We start from the raw sequence: 23,923 nt of genomic DNA, 5'->3' as shown, positions 1-23,923 counted from the left end.
CATAAGGGTGGTGTCATCTGCATATCTGAGGTTATTGATATTTCTTCCAGTAATCTTGATTCCAGCTTGTGCTTCTTCCAGCCCAGCGTTTCTCATGATGTACTCTGCGTATAAGTTAAATAAGCAGGGTAACAATATACAGCCTTGACGTACTCCTTTTCCTATTTGGAACCACTCTGTTCCATGTCCAGTTCTAACTGTTGCTTCCTGACCTGCATACAGGTTTCTCAAGAGGCAGGTCAGGTGGTCTGGTATGCCCATCTCTTTCAAAATTTTCCACAGTTTATTGTGATCCACATTTCCTCTTTAGTTATACTCTAAACTAAAAGAATTACTGTTAAAATGTGAATGGAATAGTTTTGTACAAAAGAAGTAGGAAGAAATTTTGACCTTTTTAATATCATAATAAGATATAGGTGGACACAAAAAAGTTAAATCTGAAGCCTACCCAACTGCCTCTAACCATCTCCTTGTTTAAAATGAAAAGAAAAAAAAGACATTATTCTCTCCATCTCTTTCTCTATCAAAGGGCCAGTTAGAATATTTGAAGGAAGATATTGCTTAAAAATAGAAGAATTTCTTAAAGAGATTTTTATGGTGGGTCTGTGTCAAAGAGCTTTTAGAAGCTTACCCAGGGTTGATACTATATTCCTCACTATTTCTTGAGTTGAAAAAGGGAACCTGTGTATTATATATATAATTTTAATACCACCTCCCTAGTAGCTCAGTTGGTAAAGGATCTGCCTGCAGTGTGGAAGACCCGGGTTCAATCCCTGGGTCAGGAAGATCCCCTGGGGAAGGGAATGGCAACCCACGCCAGTATTCTTGCCTGGTGAATCCCATGGACAGAGGAGCTGGTGGGCTATAGTCCATGAGGTCACAAAGAATTGAACACGACTGAGCAACTAAACAGTATTACAGCAATTTCAAAAAAGTATGCATTAAATAGGTACTGAATTAATTTGAATTCACCTTGTCAGTACAAATCTCTGTGCTTCCAGCCAAAACCAGTTCTCACAAGTAAACACATTGCTCGTGTGTGCACGTATACACAGATACACATCATGTTTCTGTGTTGCAGTATGTGCTTCACAGGTTGACATGAGATGATGGGTAAGGATTTTGTGCCTAGCTCAGGTGAGATTAAGAGAGATTATATATTAGAAATGTTTAGGGTAAATGCCTTGCCTCAGGTGGCTGACATCTAGAGGGAAATCCTGCTTTTTCATAGGACAGACTCTGCTGACATTGAGAATGACAGACTCCTGTCACTCACCTGATCTATTACAATATTTTGTATAGTTTTAGGTGAGTGTGTGCCATTTGGGATTTTTATGTCATCTAACATGGGTTTTTCTGCAAGGAAAGTTCACTTATATAAAATGTAGACCAACAAATTCAACAACAGCAATATATAGGACATGACCAAATAAGAAAATTATGGTTTACAGTTAGGAAAAGAAAAAATGGTACTAATAACAGTATATTCTTATTCAAGGGATGAGCTGAAAGCATAATTCCCAAGGAAAAATATTAAGTTGTTGGCTATGGTAAATTTTAGCAAGATTGATTATTATGGCTGAGTATATTAATTCTCTGAAACGCTGAAATTGTATAAAATATTCAGTTAGTTTGTGTTCTTTCAAGCAAAAAACAGTGTTATTAAATGCATTATTTTTCTAAGCAATATATGGCGATGTATAAGCTGCCATTTTGATTTAAATGTTTTAAGCTAAAAATAATTCCTCATCTTCAGGTTACCTTTGGACCCAGATAGAGAGAGGGCCCAGTTTTGGACTCTCCCAAACTAAGAGAATCTTCATAATGTATTTGTTCATCACAGTCAGTCAGTCCCAAGTCAACCAGCTTACGTAGAATTATTTATCCATGAAAAATTATGTGGGGGAGCTGGCTCTGGCTCCATGATTCTTGATTTTGACAGGGTTAATAAACAGTGCCATGAGTTAGAGTCAATGGGAGCTGTGAAACTAAGGGTCACTCTTTCAAATAGTGCAAGTATTGGCCAGTATTGCAAGTAATTGGACAGACAAGTAGATCCTGTAGGATAAAGATAACTGTCTCGCCCCATCCCTGAAATGTACCTAAGACTGTCAGTTTAAAAGCTCCATTCTTAACTTCACTGCGTATTTACTTTTTGTCAGTCCCTATGATTGTTGCATCATAACAATGGGGAAAAATAATATTTTCCCCATCAAAGAGAGTCATGACTTGTAGTTGCTGACCACATTGCCTAGTAAAGGTTTCATTGATTCTAGAAAGGTTATAATCCACCTGATAGGATTTTGTTCTCTTCTCACAGGGTATGAGAACAATAGAACTTAATGGATGATAATGGTTCTGATGGAGCCCAGAGAAAGAACTTTATTGTTTTTCTCTTTTCTACTACACTGTGGCTGTGGTAGGAAGCTGTAGAATTTGGAAGGTCACCAATAATGTCTACTTTAAATGCCTCCAGTCTCTGGTTGAATGGCTGAGAGAACTGGTATATTACTCTCTTCATCTGTTTCTCTTAAGAATCAGCCAGCAAGCCTATGCAGAGGACTAAAAGTAAAGAGTTGCCTTGCTTCCATGTTAGATTATCTCCTCATCTGCATTTCCCTGTGCTGTAGCAGAGAATCCAGGCTCTCTGCTGGCCACAGGAATTAACAGTAACTTAAAAAGCAATATTTATAATAATGACAGGTATTTTCCCATACCCAGAATGTTAAACTGCCCTGCTAAATATATTGTCTTCAGGAAACTTACCATTTAATGACTCAGAGTCAAGCCCCCTTATATGTTACTGTTCTTAGGGACCAGAGTGATGAAGGGAAGAGAGCACAGGGTGGCCTTTAGAGTTAGAAGGACTTATGTTTGAACCTAAGATTTTTAACTTCCTGGCTGTGGAGTCCTGGCAAGTTGCTTAACTTCCCTGAACTCCTTTACTTCTGCAAAATAGACATAATCCATTTTCTCCATAGGACTTCAGTTCAGTTCCGTTCAGTTCATTCGCTCAGTCGTGTCCAACTCTTTGTGACCCCATGAACTGCAGCATGCTAGGCTTCCCTGTCCATCACCAACTCCAGGAGCCCACCCAAACTCATGTCCATTGAGTTGGTGACACAGTCCAACCATCTCATCCTCTGTCATCTCCTTCTCCTGCCCTCAAGCTTTCCTAGCATCAGGGTCTTTTCAGATGAGTCAGCTCTTCGCATCAGGTGGCCGAAGTATTGGAGTTGCAGCTTCAACACAGTCACCCGTAGCACTATCAGAGGATGAAATAAAATCTTGTGTAGAATAGTCGGCTGGCAGGGTGCTTGACATAAAATAGCACCTATTAATAAATATTTTATCTTTCCTTCTCCTTTCTTCCTCTGTTGTTTTAAGGCCTTTTATAGTATTAGTTTTAGTTCAGTATCATTACAGTTTTTTTCTCTTGTATTTATGCCTATATTTTTGGCTTGTATTATTTAGTTTTGAGTTCTGTGCTTTTGCATTGTATAGTATTTTAAAAGCTTCATTAATTGTTAAAGATACTCACTATAAAGTATATTTGTTTGAATAATTGTTACAGCTTGACTGCTTACAGTGCTTACAGTGACTCATGGTCACATGCTGGCTGATGTCAGTGAAGTGTGATTATTGAAAGATATAAATATTATTTTATCCCCAAATCAGTACTCTTGAAATCAGCAACGTTTACTGTTTCAAACATGTAAGTGAACTTTCTTGTTTCTGATAGTTTTTTCCTGACAGTTAAAAACTATTGCTCAGTAAAGAAGAAAATTTTAAAAAAAGTTATCTTCTGTTATCTTTTAAAAGAAAAGTTACTGTTAACATTTTGACGTGTGTTCTACAAGTCATCTTTTTCTAATGCATTTATAACACTTATTTTTAAGCCTAACTTGTAAGCAAGCTTTGTGTTTTTTAAATAAGATTTTATATTAGCTAGAAAATTTGAAAACCATTCAGTGTTAAATTTTTAAAAGCATTCAGCATTCATTCACCACTTACAAGTCTATAAGTACAAGATATTGTTGAATAGCTTGCAGTTATTTAGTAATTCATGACGGCCAAGTGGGACTCAGTAATCTTTTACTGTGAATACAGTACCACCTAAAGACCCAGTGGTGATCCGCTGGAAACAGTAGTTACCATTTCTTTCTTTCATATATGCTAGTGATGTGTTTGTTAAAATAAAGATGTTTTATTGATTTACAACCACTAAGGGATATATGTAAATAATGAACCTGGCGCCACTGACTTTTTAATTTGCACTTTTAATTTCCATAAATAGTTTAAAAAACATTATGCTTTCTGTAAGTGAGAAATAAGTATATATATCCAGTGAACGAAAGTGCATGATTTAGATAGAAATGGATAGTGTCTAACTTTTAAAACCATACTCTAAAGCATTTTTTTCTGGAGATGCAGTACTATATTGAAAATCCTGAGATTCACAGTCTAGGCCTGATTATTCCAGTTAACCAACATTATGTAAGTTGACAAATCATTCAGACTCTAAATTAATGTGCTAATTCAGTTCATTTCAATTCAGTCGCTCAGTTGTGTCCGACTCTTTGCAACCCCATGAATTGCAGCACACCAGGCCTCCCTGCCCATCACCAACTCCCAGAGTTCACTCAAACTCAAGTCCATAGAGTCGGTGATGCCATCCAGGCATCTCATCCGCTGTCGTCTCCTTTTCCTCCTGCCCCCAATCCCTCCCAGCATCAGAGTCTTTTTCAATGAGTCAACTCTTCACATGAGGTGGCCAAAGAACTGGAGTGTCAGCCTCAACATCATTCCTTCCAAAGAACACCCAGGACCGATCTCCTTTAGAATGGACTGGTTGAATCTCCTTGCGGTCCAAGGGACTCTCAAGAGTCTTCTCCAGCACTGCAGTTCAAAAGCATCAATTCTTCGGCTCTGCTTTCTTCACAGTCCAACTCTCACATCCATACATGACTACTGGAAAAACCATAGCCTTGACTAGATGGACCTTTGTTGGCAAAGTAATGTCTCTGCTTTTGAATATGCTATCTAGGTTGGTCATAACTTTCCTTCCAAGGAGTAAGCGTCTTTTAATTTCATGGCTGCAGTCACCATCTGCAGTGATTTTGGAGCCGAGAAAATAAAGTCTGACATAGTTTCCACTGTTTCCGCATCTATTTCCCATGAAGTGATGGGACCAGATGCCATGATCTTAGTTTTCTGAATGTTAAGCTTTAAGCCAACTTTTTCACTCTCCTCTTTCACTTTCATCAAGAGGCTTTTTAGTTCCTCTTCACTTTCTGCCATAAGGGTGGTGTCATCTGCATATCTGAGGTTATTGATATTTCTTCCGGTAATCTTGATTCCAGCTTGTGCTTCTTCCAGCCCAGCATTTCTCATGATGTACTCTGCATATAAGTTAAATAATCAGGGTGACAATATACAGCCTTGATGTACTCCTTTTCCTATTTGGAACCAGTCTGTTGTTCCATGTCCAGTTCTAACTGTTGCTTCCTGACCTGCATATAGGTTTCTCAAGAGGCAGGTCAGGTGGTCTGGTATTCCCATCTCTTTCAGAATTTTCCACAGTTTATTGTGATCCACACAGTCAAAGGCTTTGGCATAGTCAATAAAGCAGAAATAGATGTTTTTCTGGAACTCTCTTGCTTTTTCGATGATCCAGCAGATGTTGGCAATTTGATCTCTGGTTCCTCTCCCTTTTCTAAAACCAGCTTGAACATCTGGAAGTTCACAGAATTAATATATTTCATTTCATAGAACTAAAAATGAAGGTTGTTTTTTAAAAAATATTTTAAAAATAAAGTTTATTTTTTAAATTTGCTTAAGTTAATATGCATACATGGTAGTAGGTCAGGTATCCCAGAAGACTTTGGGATGGAAAATAGCCTTCCCATCTCCCCCACCCCAGACTACCATTTCACCATGTTTTCATTTCTTCTGGTGGTTATCTTAAAAAGAGAATATCTTGTGAGTCCCTACTGTGAAAGATAAGGCACATGTATTCAATAGTGACTTCTCACTTCATCCTTTTTCTTCAGTTTGATGTTTTATTTCTTATGTTTATTGTTTCTTTATATAAAATAGTTATACTCCTATTTTTATTCCTATTCTTTAGTCAGTATCTTAATTTACTTCTATGTAAGATAAAGACAGTAGCCTCCCTCCCTTCACTCTGTCAGTTCTTCATCTGATGTTTTCTGACTGCTACAGAGGCCTCTGTCTCTGCTTTGTACCAGTTGCTCTCTAGAATTGCTGTATAGCTGTTTACCTGGGACTTTCTTTCTCTGATCTCCAGAGTTGGAAACTGTTTCGTGGATTTCAAGTGTTTTTAGAGCTTTACTGGTTGGTTTTGCTAAACTGCCACAGTAACTTTCTCCTGTTTAAGTCCTTGCATATCATGAAATACCTTCAGTATCCTTGTGTTTGATTGATAGTTTAGTAATTCTAAGTTGAATAGTTTTTCTCTGACAATTTTTGTTGCGTTCCTCCATTGTCTTTTGGCATCCAGGTTTTAGGATCTATTTTTTATTCTTTAATATTCTAAAATGTCATGATAATGTGAGGAGATGTAGGCTTGTATTTCATTTACTTAGCTCTTTATTCGATGGCCCCTTTCTGTCAAAGGGGAAGTTCAGCACAAGAAACTTCTCTTTTATTATTTTTTAGATAATTTTTTCCCTCCACTTTTCTGTTCTCTTTTTATTGGACTCTCATTAACTAGATGTTAAGAGTTTCTAGACTGATCTTCTTTATCTTTTCCTTCATTTCCTATCTCTTTTTTTGTTCTCTGTTTTGGGAGGATTTCTCAATTTTATTTTCAGTCCATCTAGAGAATATTTTATTAGTTATATATTTTAATTTTTAAGGAGTCACTCTGTTTTAAAAGTGTTCTTTTCTCATAGAATGCTATTCTTTTTTTTTTAATGTATATATTATCTTTCAAATCTCCATGAGGTGTTTTTACAATGTTGTATTGGTTTTGCCATACATCAACACGCATCCGCCGTGGGTGTACACGTGTTCCCCATCCTTAATTAATTTAATTGACTGCTGTAGCCTCTTCAGTTGCAGCATGTGGGATCTAGTTCCCTGACCAGGGATCGAACCTGGACCCCCTGAATTGGGAACACAGTGCCTTAGCCACTGGACCACCAGGGAAGTCCCTGGAGGGTTTTTTAAAAAGATATTTTCTGTTCCTTGAATTATCTATATTACCCTTGAATAGGTTTTTTCTTTCTTTGTTCTTCTCATTCTCTTTTAACAAAGAATGCCTGAAACGCTGATTTGCGTTTACTCTGCTACTGTATAAATACTCTATTTTTTGATAGATTTTTTTTCCCCCTCTTAGTTAGGAATCTGACTGGAAATGTTTTAAATTTGGGAGGTACTTTGCCTAGGATTCTTAACTTAGAGTGAGCAGGTATAGAGCTATCCATGAGATTGTGGTTTCCTCTCTTCAGGGCTGACTTCATGGATGTGTAACATGTGCTATGGCACATGGTCCTGAGTTTAGAAGGGTTCTGCACATGCTTTGGTGCTTTGCTGGCATCTTGAAATTCTTACAGATTTTTGGACAAGGGACCCCACATTTTCATTTTGCACTGAGCTCCACAAATTGTGTAGTCATCACTGCCCCTCTTTCCATTGTCACAATACCCCCCTTCCTCCTTCCTGCTCTCTCTCTCTTTTTTTTTTTTTCTACCTACACCAGGAGTCTCAACTCTCCCTTTGAAGTTTCTCTCACTATGGAAAAATGCTTGTGCTCTGTAGTTAGGGGATCACTGGCACGGTTGTTCTAGAAATCTTTAGTTACTTAACCTGTTTCCCATTGCATTTCTGGTATCTGTCCTCTCTCATATGCACAACTGGACCTCTAATACATAGCTGGCTCCCAACTCCACTGTAGTTCCCCTGGTAGCATGTAATGGGCAGTTGCTTTCTCTTCTCTATTTAATCTGTTTTCTGGGTGACTTCCCTGGTGGTCAAGGTGTTAAGACTCTGCACTTCCAATGCAGGGGGCACAGGTTTGATCCCTGGTCGGGGAATTAAGATCCCACATGTCTTGTGGCATGGCCAAAATAAATAAATAAATAAACATTTTTAAAGAAAAATCTGTTTTCTGTCTTCTAGAAGGTATCCCTTAATGAATTCCTCCACGTGCCTTCATTTTCTGTGTTGTTAAACATTTTATTCCTGTTTTGTAATTCTGTGCTTCTTGTATCACTTGTAGCTCAGGATCAGTGGGAAGCAAACACATTAACTTAGTCTACTGTCTTGATTTTGAACAACTTCTTTCCTTCTCTTTGAAATAAAATGATTGGATGAGATCACCTCTAATGTCCCTATTTATAAAATTTATTATTAAGTGTCACACAGGTGTAAAGTCCTAACTTAAACTTAGATTTATTCATTCTGGCACCTTATTTTCTTTTTTAGTTTTACTCTTTTATGTTCTTTGTCCTTTGGTTCATACTTTTTCCCTGAATTAAATATATAGGTGTACATGTCCTTTGACTTCACTGGAAACTGCAGAGGAGAACGTTAATAGTCAGTAGTACAATCACAGGCTTTAATCACCCTTTCTTCTTTTATGTGATACCAGAAAGAATTATATTAAAAATACAAAAATTATATTTTTAAATTGTTGCATAAGTAGCTTTGAATACATTTTGGTACTTTCCTTATCAAGTGAAAACATGACCATATATTTTTTGTATACATATATGCTAACAAATTACTTTTTCTTATTTCAATATTAATCTTTAAATATATAATAATAATGAATAATGTTGATCTGATGACTTAGTAACATAAAAATTGTGTAATGTGAACAATGATGAAAGCATCACAAGTCCTGTGACTTACTTGGTGTTCATGTTCGTATGTTAAATGTTGTTGACTGCCTTTATTGACTACATTACAGAATTTTAGCTAAATTTCATCTTGGCTTTATGACTTTTATATCTCACATACAAATTATATACCTGTTATACAATTTGAAAGATTTTGGGAAAAAATAGTTGAATAACTGTTGTGATGGGATTTTGCTAATCCAAACAAATTTTTTTGGAAGTTAAATCTAGAAAGGACCTAGAGGTTACCTAGAGTCTGGTCCAGTCTTCCAGAAGAATGAACTGTCTGGATAACACAGCTGCCAACCCACTGCTTACTGTGGGTAATTACAGTATCTACCTGGCCAGTTAAATGTCTTCCTCCATTTCTGCTTGTGGTTTCTCCTTTACTCCTTGTGTGTTTGGTAAAAAGGATAACTTCCCATATGTAGAGCCACCTTCAGTTCAGGCTAGATCAGATATTCAGGTGTCAGAGTTTGAGTTTTAAATTGTAACAACAACAGAGAGTCAGCTGGCTTGTGTATGGTGTAATTTTTTACTGCTTTAAACACCACTTCTGTTGATATCGGAATACATTTACCTTTTTTATGATTGCCTGTTTGACTTCCTTCTCAGACTAACAGCAGTGATCATGCAGCCATGTCGGTAAGTAGATACAAGCTCAAGCTAGCATGTGAATTAAAAAATAACGAACTTCCTGCAGGCTTATTTTTCTCTGCTTAGGTGCTTATGGAAATTTTTAATTGTTTTGACAGTGTTCTTGATGCGTTTGTAGTTTTTGTGGAAGCCAGAGTTTGAAGATAATAACTAGTTGTTTTGGTGAAGCAATCAAGATTCTCTGAGACTTGATTGTGAAAGTTAATATTATGGTACATCTGTGGTGAGCGCAGTGCTTTGAGGATATCTCTCTGTGGTCATCGCAGGTATGACAGGCCATGCTTGAGATATTTTCCTTATCTGCAAATGAGTTCAATAGTTCAATAAGAATATATACTCTGGAGATTTTTGTGAGGGTTAAAAGAGGTAGTATACATGCAATGTTCAGAAAAGTGCCTGGCGTAAAATGAACACTCAAAACATATTAGTTGTTATATTTGTTGTAAGATTATCTGTGCTTTTCATGAATGCTTTTTTTCTACAGCACTTATCCCAGACTCTACTTGTAGAAATCTCAGTGCATAACACAGTATAGCCTATTACCCAATTCAAATGTTTCTTTTTCACCAAGCCCAATAGTGTTCATTGCCTTCCTCAGCATCTACTCTTTTTTAGTGGCTTTGTCATATTTTTGCTTTTTATTGTATTTGTTCATCCTTTTCACCTCCAGTTACAAGCTCTTAAGACCTGAAATAAGAACTCAAATGTTGTCTGAGTATAGATATTGAAAAATATTCTTATTTTTGAAAAAATACCATCTAGCATTTGAAATTTAAATGTTCCTAACCTGCATTTTGTCCTTTCTGTTCTTATTTCTATTATCAAAGTTCAAATTTTGATTATCGTAATTGTCTTCTAATTTGTCTTTGCCAATAGTCTCTCATTACTTCTATTCATCCTACATATCAAAGCCAGATAATCCTCTCCAAAGCACATTTTAATTTCATTTTCTCTATTCAAAAATTTCAAGGTCTCTCACTTATCTACTGAATTAAGTGAAAATTGCACAGGCTAACAAATAAATGACCTCAGTCTCTTTCTGATACATTTCTGACCATGATTTAACCTGGGCATTTAAAGTGGAAAATTCACTCTGCCCTGCATCTAGCTTGAGTTTTCTACCTTGTCTTCATTTATAACTAAAAATTTTGAATCTCTTCCTAGAGCCATCTTTAATGCTACCTCTTTCATGAAGCTTTTACTGATTCTGCTTAACCTTATGTTGATTCTTTGTCCCACTTTTATGGTACTTATTTATATTTTGTCTTGAACTATGGTTGTAGACTTTCCTTCTTTCTACTTTCAGAATTTAATCTCATTATGTCAGGAACTATATCTACTCATCATGGTGTCTTCTGTAGTACCTAAACAATGTCTTATGTAGAGGAAGTGCTTTATAAGTACTTTTAAAGTTAACGTGAGAGGAATAGTGAATAACTAGACTATTATAAAGATAATTTTCTTGTATGTTTAAAAAGTATGAAAAGTATACTGCAGGGAGTTCCCTGGTGGCCTAGGGGTTAGGATTCCAGGCTTTCACTGCCAGGCCCTGGGTTCCGTCTTTGGTCAGGGAACTGAGAATCCTGCAAGCTGTGTGGTGTGACCAAGAAAAAAAAAGTATACTGTAAAAATCAGAAGTTTTGAATCAAGAAATTTATTTGTCAAATATAGAATACTTTCTAGTTTTGAAGAGAAAGTTTACATTCTGTTATTTGCAGACAGGAATTTAGAAAATGTCTATGTGAATATGATATAGTAAAGATGGTATCAGTACCATCAGATGAGTAGAAATATTTGCATGGTTACTCATTCCTTATACAACTCCTTGAAAGAATAGTATAACAACTCAGATCACCACTCTGTAGATACTATAATGTTGAATAGTGTTTAAGATGAACCTATAGCATGAAAATAATTTGCAAATTCCCAACACTAAGGACTAACACTTTGACTTATTGAAGAGACAGACCCTCAAGCTTTCACTTGACCTTTTGCTCATTTAATAAATGTTCAGTTCATTTCAATAAATGTAGTAGTTGTTAAGTACGTATTAAGCGTGCTTACAGATTTCCTGCAGACAGACCATATGCATATTCAGAATACAGAAGTGAAACTAACCTTGCTATCCAAAAAAAAGAACTTCAGATTGTTTCTTGTCCTGTATTTAAGAAGGACGGATGGATTTGGAGATCAGTTTTAGATAAATGTGAGTGAATAATTTGGAAAGATTTGGCACTTGAATGTCCAGTGTTTTAAAAAAGTTACTTATTTGAAATAGTTCTTTCTATGGTGATAAGCGAGGTATTTCTGTGACACATTTTGATACTTATTTCCGTACTTTATAATAAGTTACAAGTACACAAAAATCAACAAGAGCAAACCATTGACAGTATATCAGTGCAGTGGAGAAAGTTAGAGAACTTTGAGAGAAAACATAAATGACAAAGTTGAAAGCAGTCAAGGTCCAGTGTTAGTAATAGAATTTCTATTTTTTCTTAAGCTTTTTCATAATGTGATAAAACAGTTAAGTGATTTTCACTATTGGAAGTTAATTGCAAAAAAAATCTTGCTTTTTAGTTGAAAGTGAACATACTTGAATTTTATAACTCTGATTCTTTTGGGTATTAAGTTGATGTCTCTATTAGCTAAATACTGACTAATCTAGGTGAGAAATTTGATTTCATAAGTTTGTAAGCCTTATGTGCCAGGCTTCTCTGTCCATGGGATTCTCCAGGCAAGAGTACTGAAGTGGGTTGCCATTTCCTTCTCCAGGGGATCTTCCCGACCCAGGGATCGAACCCAGGTCTCCTGCATTGCAGGCAGACGCTTTATCCTCTGAGCCACCAGGGAAGCCCATATATAGCATAGCATACTTAAATATTTCCCTGCTGTTGAAGGTTGTAGAAAACAGTATTTTGAATTGCTTTTAATGAGGGCATAGTTGGAAGAAGTAGTGGCATTAATAACAAAGGGCTTTTAGCAAGAGAATTTTGGTAGGAAATCAGTGGATTAGGGGAGAAGTACAAGACCAACCTGTAAGTAACATTAAGGAGATATTTATTAAATGGAAATAAAACAGATTCTGTATACACACACACACAGTATTAGTACATACATGTATATGCACACTTACAAATAACCTTTTACTTCACTCTTATGGCTATAGATGAAACAGACTATATAATTGATGAAAGCTTTATGAGCAAAGGATCATTTTTAACAGGAAGATTCAGTATCAAAAACAGATGAAAACATACCATCTAGCAGTTTCACTACCAGATGGCAGCAGAGAATTTGTGTTCGTTAGGGTACTTGAGTTTTTGCACATAGGGGTAAGTTCTAGGAATGCAAATAGTCTTTCCTTTTAACCTGTATTACACAATAGAAAGAAAAAAATAGAAGATAGTTCTCTCCTCATACCACCCCCCACCAGAGTTAAGTAGGCCAAGGATTGGGGGAGAAAAGAGTCTAAAATATGTGGATAAGAGATTGTTTGAGTTGGAATTATGTTTATTATGAGCAGATAAAGAAAGTGAAAAAGAGGTCAGATCCCCTGGAGTGAAAGAAAGGAGATGGTAGGGAAAGATGTTGGAGTCAGAAGTTTCCTGTGCAAGCCACGATCTGATGGTGCTCAAGAACCTGTATTTTTTTTCTTCCCTGTATAGAACAGATAGGAATGGATAAGGGTGAGGATAAAAGAGATGATACTTTGCACATTGAAGTCCCAATAAAAGCGCAAGTTTAGATGAATATTACATATATATGAAACAATGTTTAATACTTCCTTTTCTTTCATTCAGGAGATTAGGCATTGTAAGGAAGCTGTCCTGTTTTAAAACTTTCTGCCTCTGATGAAAATTGGTCTGATAGCTGGTAATAGCATTGAGATTTAAAGCCTTTGTCTGTTTGGAAACAAGAAGGAGACAGTTGACACAGACCTACTGTAGATGTCTGTAAGGACTTATTTTTCACTCTCAGAATATTGTTGAATGTCATTTGCAAGATTGTTTTTATAAAAAAAGTGCTTAGTAGATGACTTACCTTGTTTGCTCCCTCCTCCCATAATGAGTTTCGTTCTGTTTTAATATGTATCCTTTCCTCACAGGATACATTTCCCTGAGTAGTTTAAACTCCTCTTCCAGGTACTCCCTCAACTGAAAGTGACTAATAGTATCTACCCCAACCGCATCCCCACAATCTAGGATTTAGCCCAAAGAAATTACCTGTTCAAAAAATCCTTAACATTCTAGATGAGTATACCCCAAACCTTTGAGAATTCCCAAATTTGAGAATATGGCTGTGCCATGTAATTTCTTTCAGAAAACACTGTAAGATACAGTTGAAAACTATAGATCTTAATGACAGTTACTTTACCCATGTCAATTAACAGAAGACAGCCAAGCCACATTGACTTGGGGAGGTTGGGACTTTGACTGTATTCAGTCTCTGAGTAGTTCCTCCCTGCCCACAACCCATTTCACAGAGTACCTAACTCAAAAGTGAGTCTCAGCAAATGAAGCCCTACTTGTACTGGCCTCTCGGAGCCATCCTTAAAAGGCTGAAATCTAGATATAAATGCCTTGAATGACAAAGGCCTACTCTGTGTTATGTTTACATATGTACGGCTATGTTTATAATATATTGGGCTTCCCCAGTGGCTCAGATAGTAAAGAACCTGCCTGCAATGCGGGGGACCTGAGTTTGATCTCTGGTTGGAGAAGATCCCCTGGAGAAGGGAATGGCTCCTCACTCCAGTATTTTCACCTGGAGAATTCCATGAACAGAGGAGCCTGGTGGGCTGCAGTCCATAGGGTCGCAAACAGTCGGACATGCTGATTGACTAACACTCACTCACTTAGCCTCCTACCTATATGTATTAATCAGAGAGAGTCAGCTTGGGTGACATTTGTCCACTTTACTAATGATTATGTGGAAATAGTCTATACTCTTCTAACTTGTTAGTGATTCTGACAACTTCTTTGCAAATTTTAAGTTGTACTGGGGTTGTGAAATAGTAGATTTTAATGATTATATAGTCCTAATACTCTGAGCTGGGTGCTTATGTAAAAAAAATGAGGCTCTGACTCTGCTATGACAGAGTTGTTGCTATAATAACAGTTCTTGGATGTTTCAGTTTTTCAGTCTTAATTCCTGTGGCTCGACCATAGTATTCAGTCACATGTGGAAGTTTACAGCTTAAGGTTCTCTTGCATTTCTTACATTTGCCAAGGGAGAAGGTTATAGGGCCTTGATATTTTATTGCTTCCCTATTTAAACATGAACTTAATTGCCCAATTTGCTGTTATTAAGTGAATTTAGAAGGTAGGAAATATCTCTGTCAGTTCCTACACAGCACAGACGAGCTTCCTCTTCATGCTACCTTGGACGAAAGTATGTTTAATCTAGATTTCTTTTTTTTTATATAAAATTTTTTAATTTTAATTGGAGGTTAATTACTTTACAATATTGTATTGGTTTTGCCATACATCAACATGAATCCACCACAAGTATACACTCTGGTATAATCAATAGCTTCAAAACCTTGACCTCTTCTAGACGTCATTGCCCTACTTGTCCTTGCATTCTCTTTCTGCTTATTAAAGTTAAGAGAAGTTTGAAGATATCATGGGACTGCTGTGACAGCAGCAATGATATTTGCAGGAACCTAAAAATCTGAGTGCTATATGTCATCTAAGGTCATGTTCAAAAGATTGTTTAAGAAGAAGGAAAAGAAAAAAAAGAAGAAGAAGGAAAAAGCCACCAAAGTTTAATGAGATCTGTGGTTGGGATGGGACTCCCCTAGTGGCTCAGTGGTAAAGAACCCACCTGCCAGTGCGGAAGACTTAAGAGACATGCATTCGATCCCTGGGTCGGGAAGGTCCCCTGGAAGAGGGCGTAGCAACCCACTCCAGTATTCTTGCCTGGAAAATCCTGTGGACAGAGGGGCCAGGCAGGCTACAGTCCATGGGGTCGCAAAGAGTTGGACACGACTGAAGTGACAACACATGCGCGCGCGTGCACACACACACACACACACACACACACACACACAGTTGGGATAAGGAAGTTAGGATAAGGCATGAAATAGAAATGTGCCATATAAGTGACCTGAAGTTTCCCCAGTTTGGAGAATTTTTTTCCCAACTTTAAGATATTTCTGTTCTTTTTAATCTGTGCATGTGTGTGTGTGAATGTGCATGTTCGTGTGTCCCAAGAGCAATACTTTATGTTATGTCTCATATCGTTATGGTTGAGAATTGTTAAAAGAAGAAAAGCCTAAGAGGAGAAAGGGAATTCATAATTGGCTATGGGAATTGTGGTTAACTGATGTGATAACCAGTTCTTTGGGGACTAGAGCTACTTAGATGCAGACAGGAAGAGTATGAGAGGAATATAGAAATGTAAAGGAGGTATTTTGGAGAATGTTAGGAATATTAGAATAAGTATATTTTGGTAGACCTATTAATTTTGGGGGCATAATCTCAAAACTGTTTTCAAGATTGTATTAAATTTATTTTTAAAACTTGCTAAAGAAATTCATCTTGATATTTAAACCTTTAAACATACATTCTATATTATTGGGAATCAGAGACATTTCAGTATTTTACCATGTGTTTAGCCAGAAAATAGATTAAAACCTTACTAGATGATGGAATCTTTGTGTATTTGTGAAGTCACCTTGGGGACATTTTTGTGTTTTAGGTATTTTTTTTCCAGATTGAATAATATTTTTTATGTTTGAGTAGTAGTACATTCAAGTAGTTTCATATAGTGAAATTTAAATTAGGGATTCTTTTGTAAAATAAAAAGAATTATAATGGATTTCTTAGATTAAAATGTCTGTTTTTCAACTTGGCATCATTTTTCAATAAGAATTCATTTCTGGTTTTAGTGTTGGATACTCCATATTTGATGAAAGACCTCACTCTTTTGGACAATGTGTTTTAAAAGGCTAAAAATTGTGGTTCTTTAGGAGACTGACCAATTCATCAAAATATTTACTTTCTTCTTTCGTCTTCCCTCTGAAAAGGCTATTTCGTATCTCATAACTGAAATTCACATTGCAAATTGAGAGGCAATAAGTTTGAATACTATAGCAGTATTTTGCTGTTTTTATTTAAATAACTTTAAAAGTCACATAGAATCAGAATAAATAAATTTGCTTTCCAATGTTAGATTTAATATTCAAATTGACCATTATTTTATTCAAGTTTTTAAGTTTTTCCTGACAAGAGTTACATAACTTTTCAAAACAAAACCTGTTATCAATTTAAAGAATAATATAGTGCATAATATTTCTGAGTCTATATATTTTTTTAACTTAAATAAAAAGTAGCATATTGTGCAAGGTTGCTCTTTTGTGAGGGTATAAATAAAAGAAAATGGATTCTCCTGGGATCTTTAAGGAAAATAGACCAACACAGAAAGAATGATTGTAATTTCAAGAGTACATTTTTATGTAAAGTGTATTTGAGAGAATGAAAGCAGCATTGAAAAATGCTTTCAAATAATTATTATTGAAATCAAGCCTTCCTATTTTATTAGATCTTTGAAATAAAAGAATTGTGAGACAGAAATGAAAACTTCAAATGAAAATTTAAATGTGTCAAATTAGTTTTTAAGTATTCTACATTTTTCCTACTATTATATTAGAATAGATCTATCAGAGTGTTACTTTGAAACCAAAACTGTTTTGAGTTATAATCTAATAAAATGTGTTGTATTTTTGTTACCATGTCATTTTATGATGTTTCAAAGGAAACAGAGTATCTTTACCTAATCTATAATAGTAAATTATTCTGGAAATTTGGCTTGACATAAAAACAGATGTGTTTTCTTGATTCCTTTTAAACTGAGGGTTGGTGGTTTGTGGTTTATTGTTCCTGTGATTGGCATTAAAAGCCTTATTTCACAGCTTGCAGTGAGGGACTATTGGGTAAAGACTGTCTGTGTTCCACAAACTAAATTCAAAAAGTGTCAATCAAGGTCTCACATAGGTTACTTAGAGAATGAGTTTTCTTACTGGTTTCACCAAATGTCGCCTCATGCTGTCTTTGATTGGCACAGCCTGGCAGGGAGGATGGATGAATCTGTCACCGACTGGTTAATTGTGTTGCTGGTCTCAGTCTGACATTAGGTCTTTGACTCTTAAGTGGCTCAATACAAAACAAATTAGCAGATTGTAGTCATATTTCTCATTCTATATGCTTTGACTTTGTTGAATGCAGTCCATAAATCATATTGACTGACACACAAGTAAATGATGAAAGCTGCTTTTGAGACATGAATCTAGAAAGCAACACTGTGAAGGTGCCATGGAAGGATGCATATGGTTGACCCTTTGGGAATTTCCTAGGAGCCAAATGTCTCTTTACCACAATTGTTCTTAGAAGAAAAGCTTTTGGGTAATGCGAAAAGGATCTAATATGTCAGCAGATTCTCTTTTACAAGTTCCTTTGAAATACAAGAAGTTTGTCCAGGGGTTTTCTCTATTTGCAAGTTGTTTTTCAGCAAAATGTGAGAGCAGGGTAAAAAAGTAGTTACCTTTAAAAGCTTGGCAGGTGTTTTTACTTATTGAAATTTATGTTAAAGAAAAAGAGAATGTTAGCAATAGTTGCAATTAACTTTTCAGATGAGAGGAGCAGAAATTTCTAGGTGCTTGATACTAAATGTGCTATATTTTCTCAGTCATGTCATTTAATTATTTTGGCTTTGTTTGTTGTATTGTGAAAAACCAGGACATCTGTAATGAAAATGGCTGGTTTTTAAAGATAGTTGTAGAAGTACTTAGATTATTTTTGTTCTAGAAGGTGATACAGTATTAAAGCATTAAACAGTATTAAAGCAAAATAGTGTTTGGAAAGAAGTGTTTTGGTTATACAAAAGTGTACCAAGGGCTACAGGCATCAAAAATGTTTGGGGGATATGCAAGTTTCTGGAATATTAAAATTTTCTGTCTCAAAATAAGTAATAGATAAAATTTGCTTACATTTTATAGTCAAAAAGTACACATTAAAAAAAAATGATCTTATAGAATATAACTGTTTAAAGGATTTGAACCTTTGATATCAATTTTGAGCTATAAAAAGGAATTTTTCATTTCAATATTTTATAAACATTTTAAACTTCTATCTTTGAGAACAATAAGCCTGTATTTAATATGCATAATCAAAGGAAATTGCATGTGTTACTTAAAGAGAAACACGTGTGTGTGTGTGTGTGTATGCACGCGCATGCACACTTGTGTGTTTTCATTACCCGTATCCACCACGTTTATGAAATAGCCTGTGCTTTGTACTAGTACCATTATTTTGGCTCCAGTACTATTGCTGCATAGTCATATGTAGCATCTGAACCCATGTTAAAATCGTACGCAATGTGTTTGTTTATGAAATGAATGTAGTAGTAACTGTTTTTGGCAGTTTATTAATCTGTTTTTGCAGTTAGTGCATTATATAAAGTGGCAACATAAGTAGGACGTGGAGCTGATTTGATGGAGAAGTACATTAAAACTAAAACATGCTAGTTGTTCCATTAGATCAAAATGACATTTCCATTAAGTTTTTTCAAGCCTATTACATTGTAATTAAATTACATGCATTGATTTCTTCTTTTTCTGTCTCTCCCCTCCTGCTTCTCATTCATATTGATATTATTCTGCTTGGGAAATGGAGCTGCATGTCTCCTAGACTAATTCTTCTTGGTTTGGGGATCTTGAAGCATGCTGGGTTTTGCATTGTTTGTTACATTCCTTTTTGGCAGTTCATCAGTATTTGTCAAATATATTGTTTGCAGTTTCTGATTTAGATATTGGCATTCCATTTCAAATGCACAGTTTTTTTTTTTAGTGTGCATAGTGTCTAAATGCTAAAGATTCATAAGGACTCATAAAAGTTCCTTGTTTCTAGTCTGACATTAAATGTGCAATCGAATGAACAATTGTTCAAGTAAACATCTTTAAAATATATTTGTGTTCCTTGTTTTCTAACAGATCAGTCCTATGTAAACATTTTTGCATCAGTATATTATAGCATTTATGTTTGGAAGATTTTGGTGATTTTGTAGCTTTATTGGCCTCTGTGATAAGTAGGAAAAGCATAATGATCACATATCACTGGGTGAATATTTGTTAATGCTAATAAGGCAAAACATGGCACATCTTCCAAAAGTTCTTATTTCTAACCTTAGTCATAGATCTTTGAATCATATGGGTGTCAGTCCTTCACCAAATCACATAATTGTGGGTTGGAGATAGCCATACTAGCCGTGATATTACACTGGGAAGCTTTACCTGAAAGTTTTTGTAATATTTTCTTTTCAACTGTAGTTAAAATAAAAAGTCTGCTTGAAAGAATAATTTATACTAAAGGCAATATTGTGATTCAGCTATATAATCTAGAAGCTAGACATTTAAAATTGTTTTTATAATTTTAAAGAAAATACAGCCTGAATCAAGGCTGTCAAAATTCATGTGGAGAATTAGGAGCTTATTATAGTAGAAAATATAATGATATTGTACCAAAAGACAACCACAAGTATTTGTAGCTCACTTAACTTTATATTTCTAAATTATCAGATGATTTTAAAACTTAATTTTTAAAACTAAATAAAAAGATTTGTAGATGATTGTGAAATCATATTGGTATGCAAGCTTCTTTTTCTCCCTCCTAATTGAAGCTGTACTCCAAACTAAGCTTCCTATTAGCAGTAAAAACTTAATGACTCAAAGTATGTTTTATAAAGACATTTTACTTACTACATACATATGAAAGTGTATGTTATAAAGTATATTAGGTATAGTTAAATTATAATAAATTGCACTATTAACTTAATTCTTGGCTTGGTTAATTACATAAAGGAAAGTTTAAAAAGCATTATATGAATAAATGTTCCATCAACATGACGGTTGTTTTATGTCACAAATGGCATATTTTAATGTGCATTTTTAAAAATACTTGAGATATTTAAAGAGATATGAAATAATCAATAGATTTTAAACACAAACTTTAATTTTTCTACATACAATTATAGCTTTAATGATGTTTATATCATAAGAATGACAAGTCAACAGAATGTTGCTTTCAGTTCTTATGCTAAAAGACAGCCACTCAGAATACAGAAAGAAAAAGGCGATCACTAAAAAAAATGCCATGAAAAATTTTTGTGATACTTTATGATATGATACGTTTCTATGTTTGTTTATTTTTTGGTTTGGATGTTTGTTTTCAACAGGGGAAAGTTGCCCAGACTGCTTGCATGTCAGCCTGCCAGCATCTGTCAACATCCTTAATGCAGATGCTGCTGGACAGTGAGTTAAAACAGATAAGCATGGGAGCCGTTCAGCAGTTTAACCTAGATGTCATACAGTGTGAATGTAAGTACCTTGTTGGTTAAAATGATGCATTTCTAGGAATCTATATGTAAATTATATGGGAAAATGGTATAGAGTAGCATAGTTCATTAAAGAGAGAGGAGGCCTGATCCAGCTAAACTTTCGGCAGCCTTAGAAGCAACTTCTTTCCAAGAAGAGGAAAACATTTCAGTTTCACATTTAGGGCTCTAGAGTGGCACTAAAGTGACAGTCTGAATGGATAATTAAAAAGGTGATTTATTTATAATTCTTTTTTTTTTCTTTATTCCTTCTGGTCATTCTTGTCTTCTTGCCAGAACTCTCCTGATGTTTGTAGTACATGAATGAAATTATTGTTTGTCCTTCTTATTTTCCACACATAAACTTTCAGATACTTGCTAAAGAATGCTCTTAGGAACCTGCATTCCAACTGCAGTTTCTTTATAGTCTGACATTTTGATTCTCTCTCCCAAAGAATTTCTCAAGTCTTTACCTTTGCCCTTATTTTTCGCTTTATTTTCTTTAGGTGACCGGGTTAGCAGATTCCATAATCTAATGTTGACATTAGCCAGTCACCTTCAAAATTGATTGTGCTGTTTAGTTATTAGCCTTGCTATAAATGCTTCTAGCTGTAGGTTTTATTACCCCTATACAAGACATGAGTTTATGGAATAATTTTTAAGCACTTCTTTCAAATGTATGGTATATTGATTAAATGATGAAAATCCCTGGTTGACAGTTTAGGCAGGCACCACTGTTGATAAATTGAAAAACAGTGGGGCACAAGAAGGATTATAAAATACTTGCTTGGGGCAGATTTTGCAATAATATATTCTGTGTAAAAGACATTAGAAAATTAAATGTCAGTGGCTTGCAGATGAAGCAGGAGTGGCAGTTTTTTCAATGAGTAATAAATATTTGTCTGCTTCTATACAAGGCATTCTGCTAGGAAAAACATAATTAACATTAAAAAGAATACGTGTATAGGCTCAATTATTCATTACAGTTATCAATCATTTATTACACGAAAAAATAGAGTTTTTAAAGACTCACCGATTTCCTTCAAAAAAAGAGAAATACTAATCTACAAAGCAAAAGAAAGATAGTTTTCCCTTATAGAAGAACCCATTTTCTTTTCCTAGAAAGCATTTCTAATTTTCTCAAATTAGAAAGCCTTTATTATATTTCTTTCTCAAAATAAAACTGTCATTTACAAGATGATATTTATTGTATTTACTAAAATATTTACCAAAAAGCACTTTTTAAAATGTTTCTAGGGACTTCCTTGGTGGTCCAATGGCCAAGATTCTGTACTCCCAATACAGGGGTCACAGGTTTGATCCCTGATCAGGGAACTAGATCCCACATACCACAACTAAAGATCGTACATACAGCAACTAAGAGCTGGCACAGCCAAATATATAGATCTTTTAAAAAAAAAAAATTGTTTCAGGAGCTTCCCTGGTGGTCCAGTGGTTAAGAATCTGCCTGCCAATGCAGGGACCATGGGTTTGAAACCTGATCTAGGAAGATCCTAATGCTGTGGAGCAACTATGCCTGTGTGCCAAAGCTACTGTGCCAAAGCTACACGCTCTAGAGCCAGTACTCTGCAACAAAAGAAGCATCTCAATGAGAAGCTGCTGCTGCTGCTAAGTCACTTCAGTCGTGTCCGACTCTGTGCAACCCCATAGACGGCAGCCCACCAGGCTCCCCCATCCCTGGGATTCTCCAGGCAAGAACACTGGAGTGGGTTGCCATTTCCTTCTCCAATGTATGAAAGTGAAAAGTGAATGTGAAGTCGCTCAGTCGTGTCCGACTCTGTGCGACCCCATGGACTGCAGCCCACCAGGCTCCTCCATCCATGGGATTTTCCAGGCAAGAGTACCAGAGTAGGGTGCCATCGCCTTCTCTGCAGTGAGAAGCTGGAGCACCACAACTAGAGAGTAGCCCCTGCTCACTGCAACTAGAGAAAGCCCAAGTACAGCAAGACCCAGCCAGAAATAAATGCATAAATAAATAAAATTTAAAAAGTTTCTAATGCAAAGCAATTGTTAATTCATTCTACAAATAGTTTGAAACTGATTTCTTAAAAGTCTTTAAAAGCTATCTTACAGGGGAATTCCCAGGTGGTTTGGTGGTTGGGACTCTGCGTTTTTCACTATGGAGGGCTCTGGTTCAATCCCTGGTAGGGACCTAAGGTCCCACAAGCCATGCTGCATGCCAAAAGAATTTTTAAAAAGCTGTCTTATGAGATCATTTCAGTATAATACTCATGTAAACTTTTATATAAGTATTGCTTGAGGCATTTCAGAATATTGATAATTGGGTCATTGAACCCTTTATTAGCATTTGCTTGTGTCTTCTCAATTAGATATTTGTTCAGAAATGGAAATTACTGTTTGGTTAGGCAGCTTCAGGTACCTAGATTTTTTCTCTGTTCTCTTACCTCTCCTTGAAGAGCAAGCCTAACTCCAATTAGAAAAAGCACATAAACACACAGCTTTGCCTCTTTTTCCCATCACAGGACACTTTCTCCCATTTGTTACTTATTTGGGTGGAGTTACTGAAGGCTTCTTTTAAAACACTGATATTTTCTTAAAAGACTAATCTCTTAGAAGAAATTATACAAAACTGTAAGGTATAACTCAGTTAAAGATGTCCAAGATCAGGTGCAAGAGGGATAAACCCTAGCCTGATGAGGGCCAAGGTTCTGGTACTATAGATACAGAAAGGGAGAAACCAGGACTTAAAGACAAATCACAGAGGATAACTCAGCTTCCTATAAGATTATGCCTGTGGTTGGCTCTGCTCCTGCCTTCAGTCTTTCCCAGCATCAGGGTCTTCTCAGATGAGTCAGCTCTTCGCATCAGGTGGCCAAAGTATTGGAGTTTCAGCTTCAACATCAGTCCTTCCAGTGAACAACCAGGACTGATCTCCTTTAGGATGGACTGCTTGGATCTCCTTGCAGTCCAAGGGACTCTCAAGAGTCTTCTCCAATGCCACAGTTCAAAAGCATCAATCCTTTGGCACTCAGCTTTCTTTATAGTCT

At 35.8% G+C, this 23,923-nt stretch overlaps 1 protein-coding gene across 4 annotated transcripts in view; it reads left to right on the top strand.

Moving 5' to 3' along the window:
- The window catches only part of EXOC6 (exocyst complex component 6), a 194,042-nt gene that overhangs the window by 116,056 nt on the left and 54,063 nt on the right, over positions 1-23,923 (top strand). For 2 of the 4 annotated variants that reach the window (XM_010842194.1, XM_010842195.1), the window contains exons 19-20: positions 9,483-9,512; positions 20,757-20,898. In XM_010842194.1, coding sequence (XP_010840496.1) covers positions 9,483-9,512; positions 20,757-20,898 — 172 coding nt within the window. The remainder of the gene's footprint in view (positions 1-9,482; positions 9,513-20,756; positions 20,899-23,923) is intronic. The other 2 variants (XM_010842197.1, XM_010842196.1) reach the window with 1 other exon arrangement.

This window comes from Bison bison, unplaced genomic scaffold (genome assembly GCF_000754665.1).
Source record: "Bison bison bison isolate TAMUID 2011002044 unplaced genomic scaffold, Bison_UMD1.0 scf7180017864172, whole genome shotgun sequence".
Classification (NCBI taxonomy): Eukaryota; Metazoa; Chordata; class Mammalia; order Artiodactyla; family Bovidae; genus Bison; species Bison bison.
Note: the sequence above shows the minus strand (reverse complement) of the source record. Positions and strands in the feature narration are given on the sequence as shown.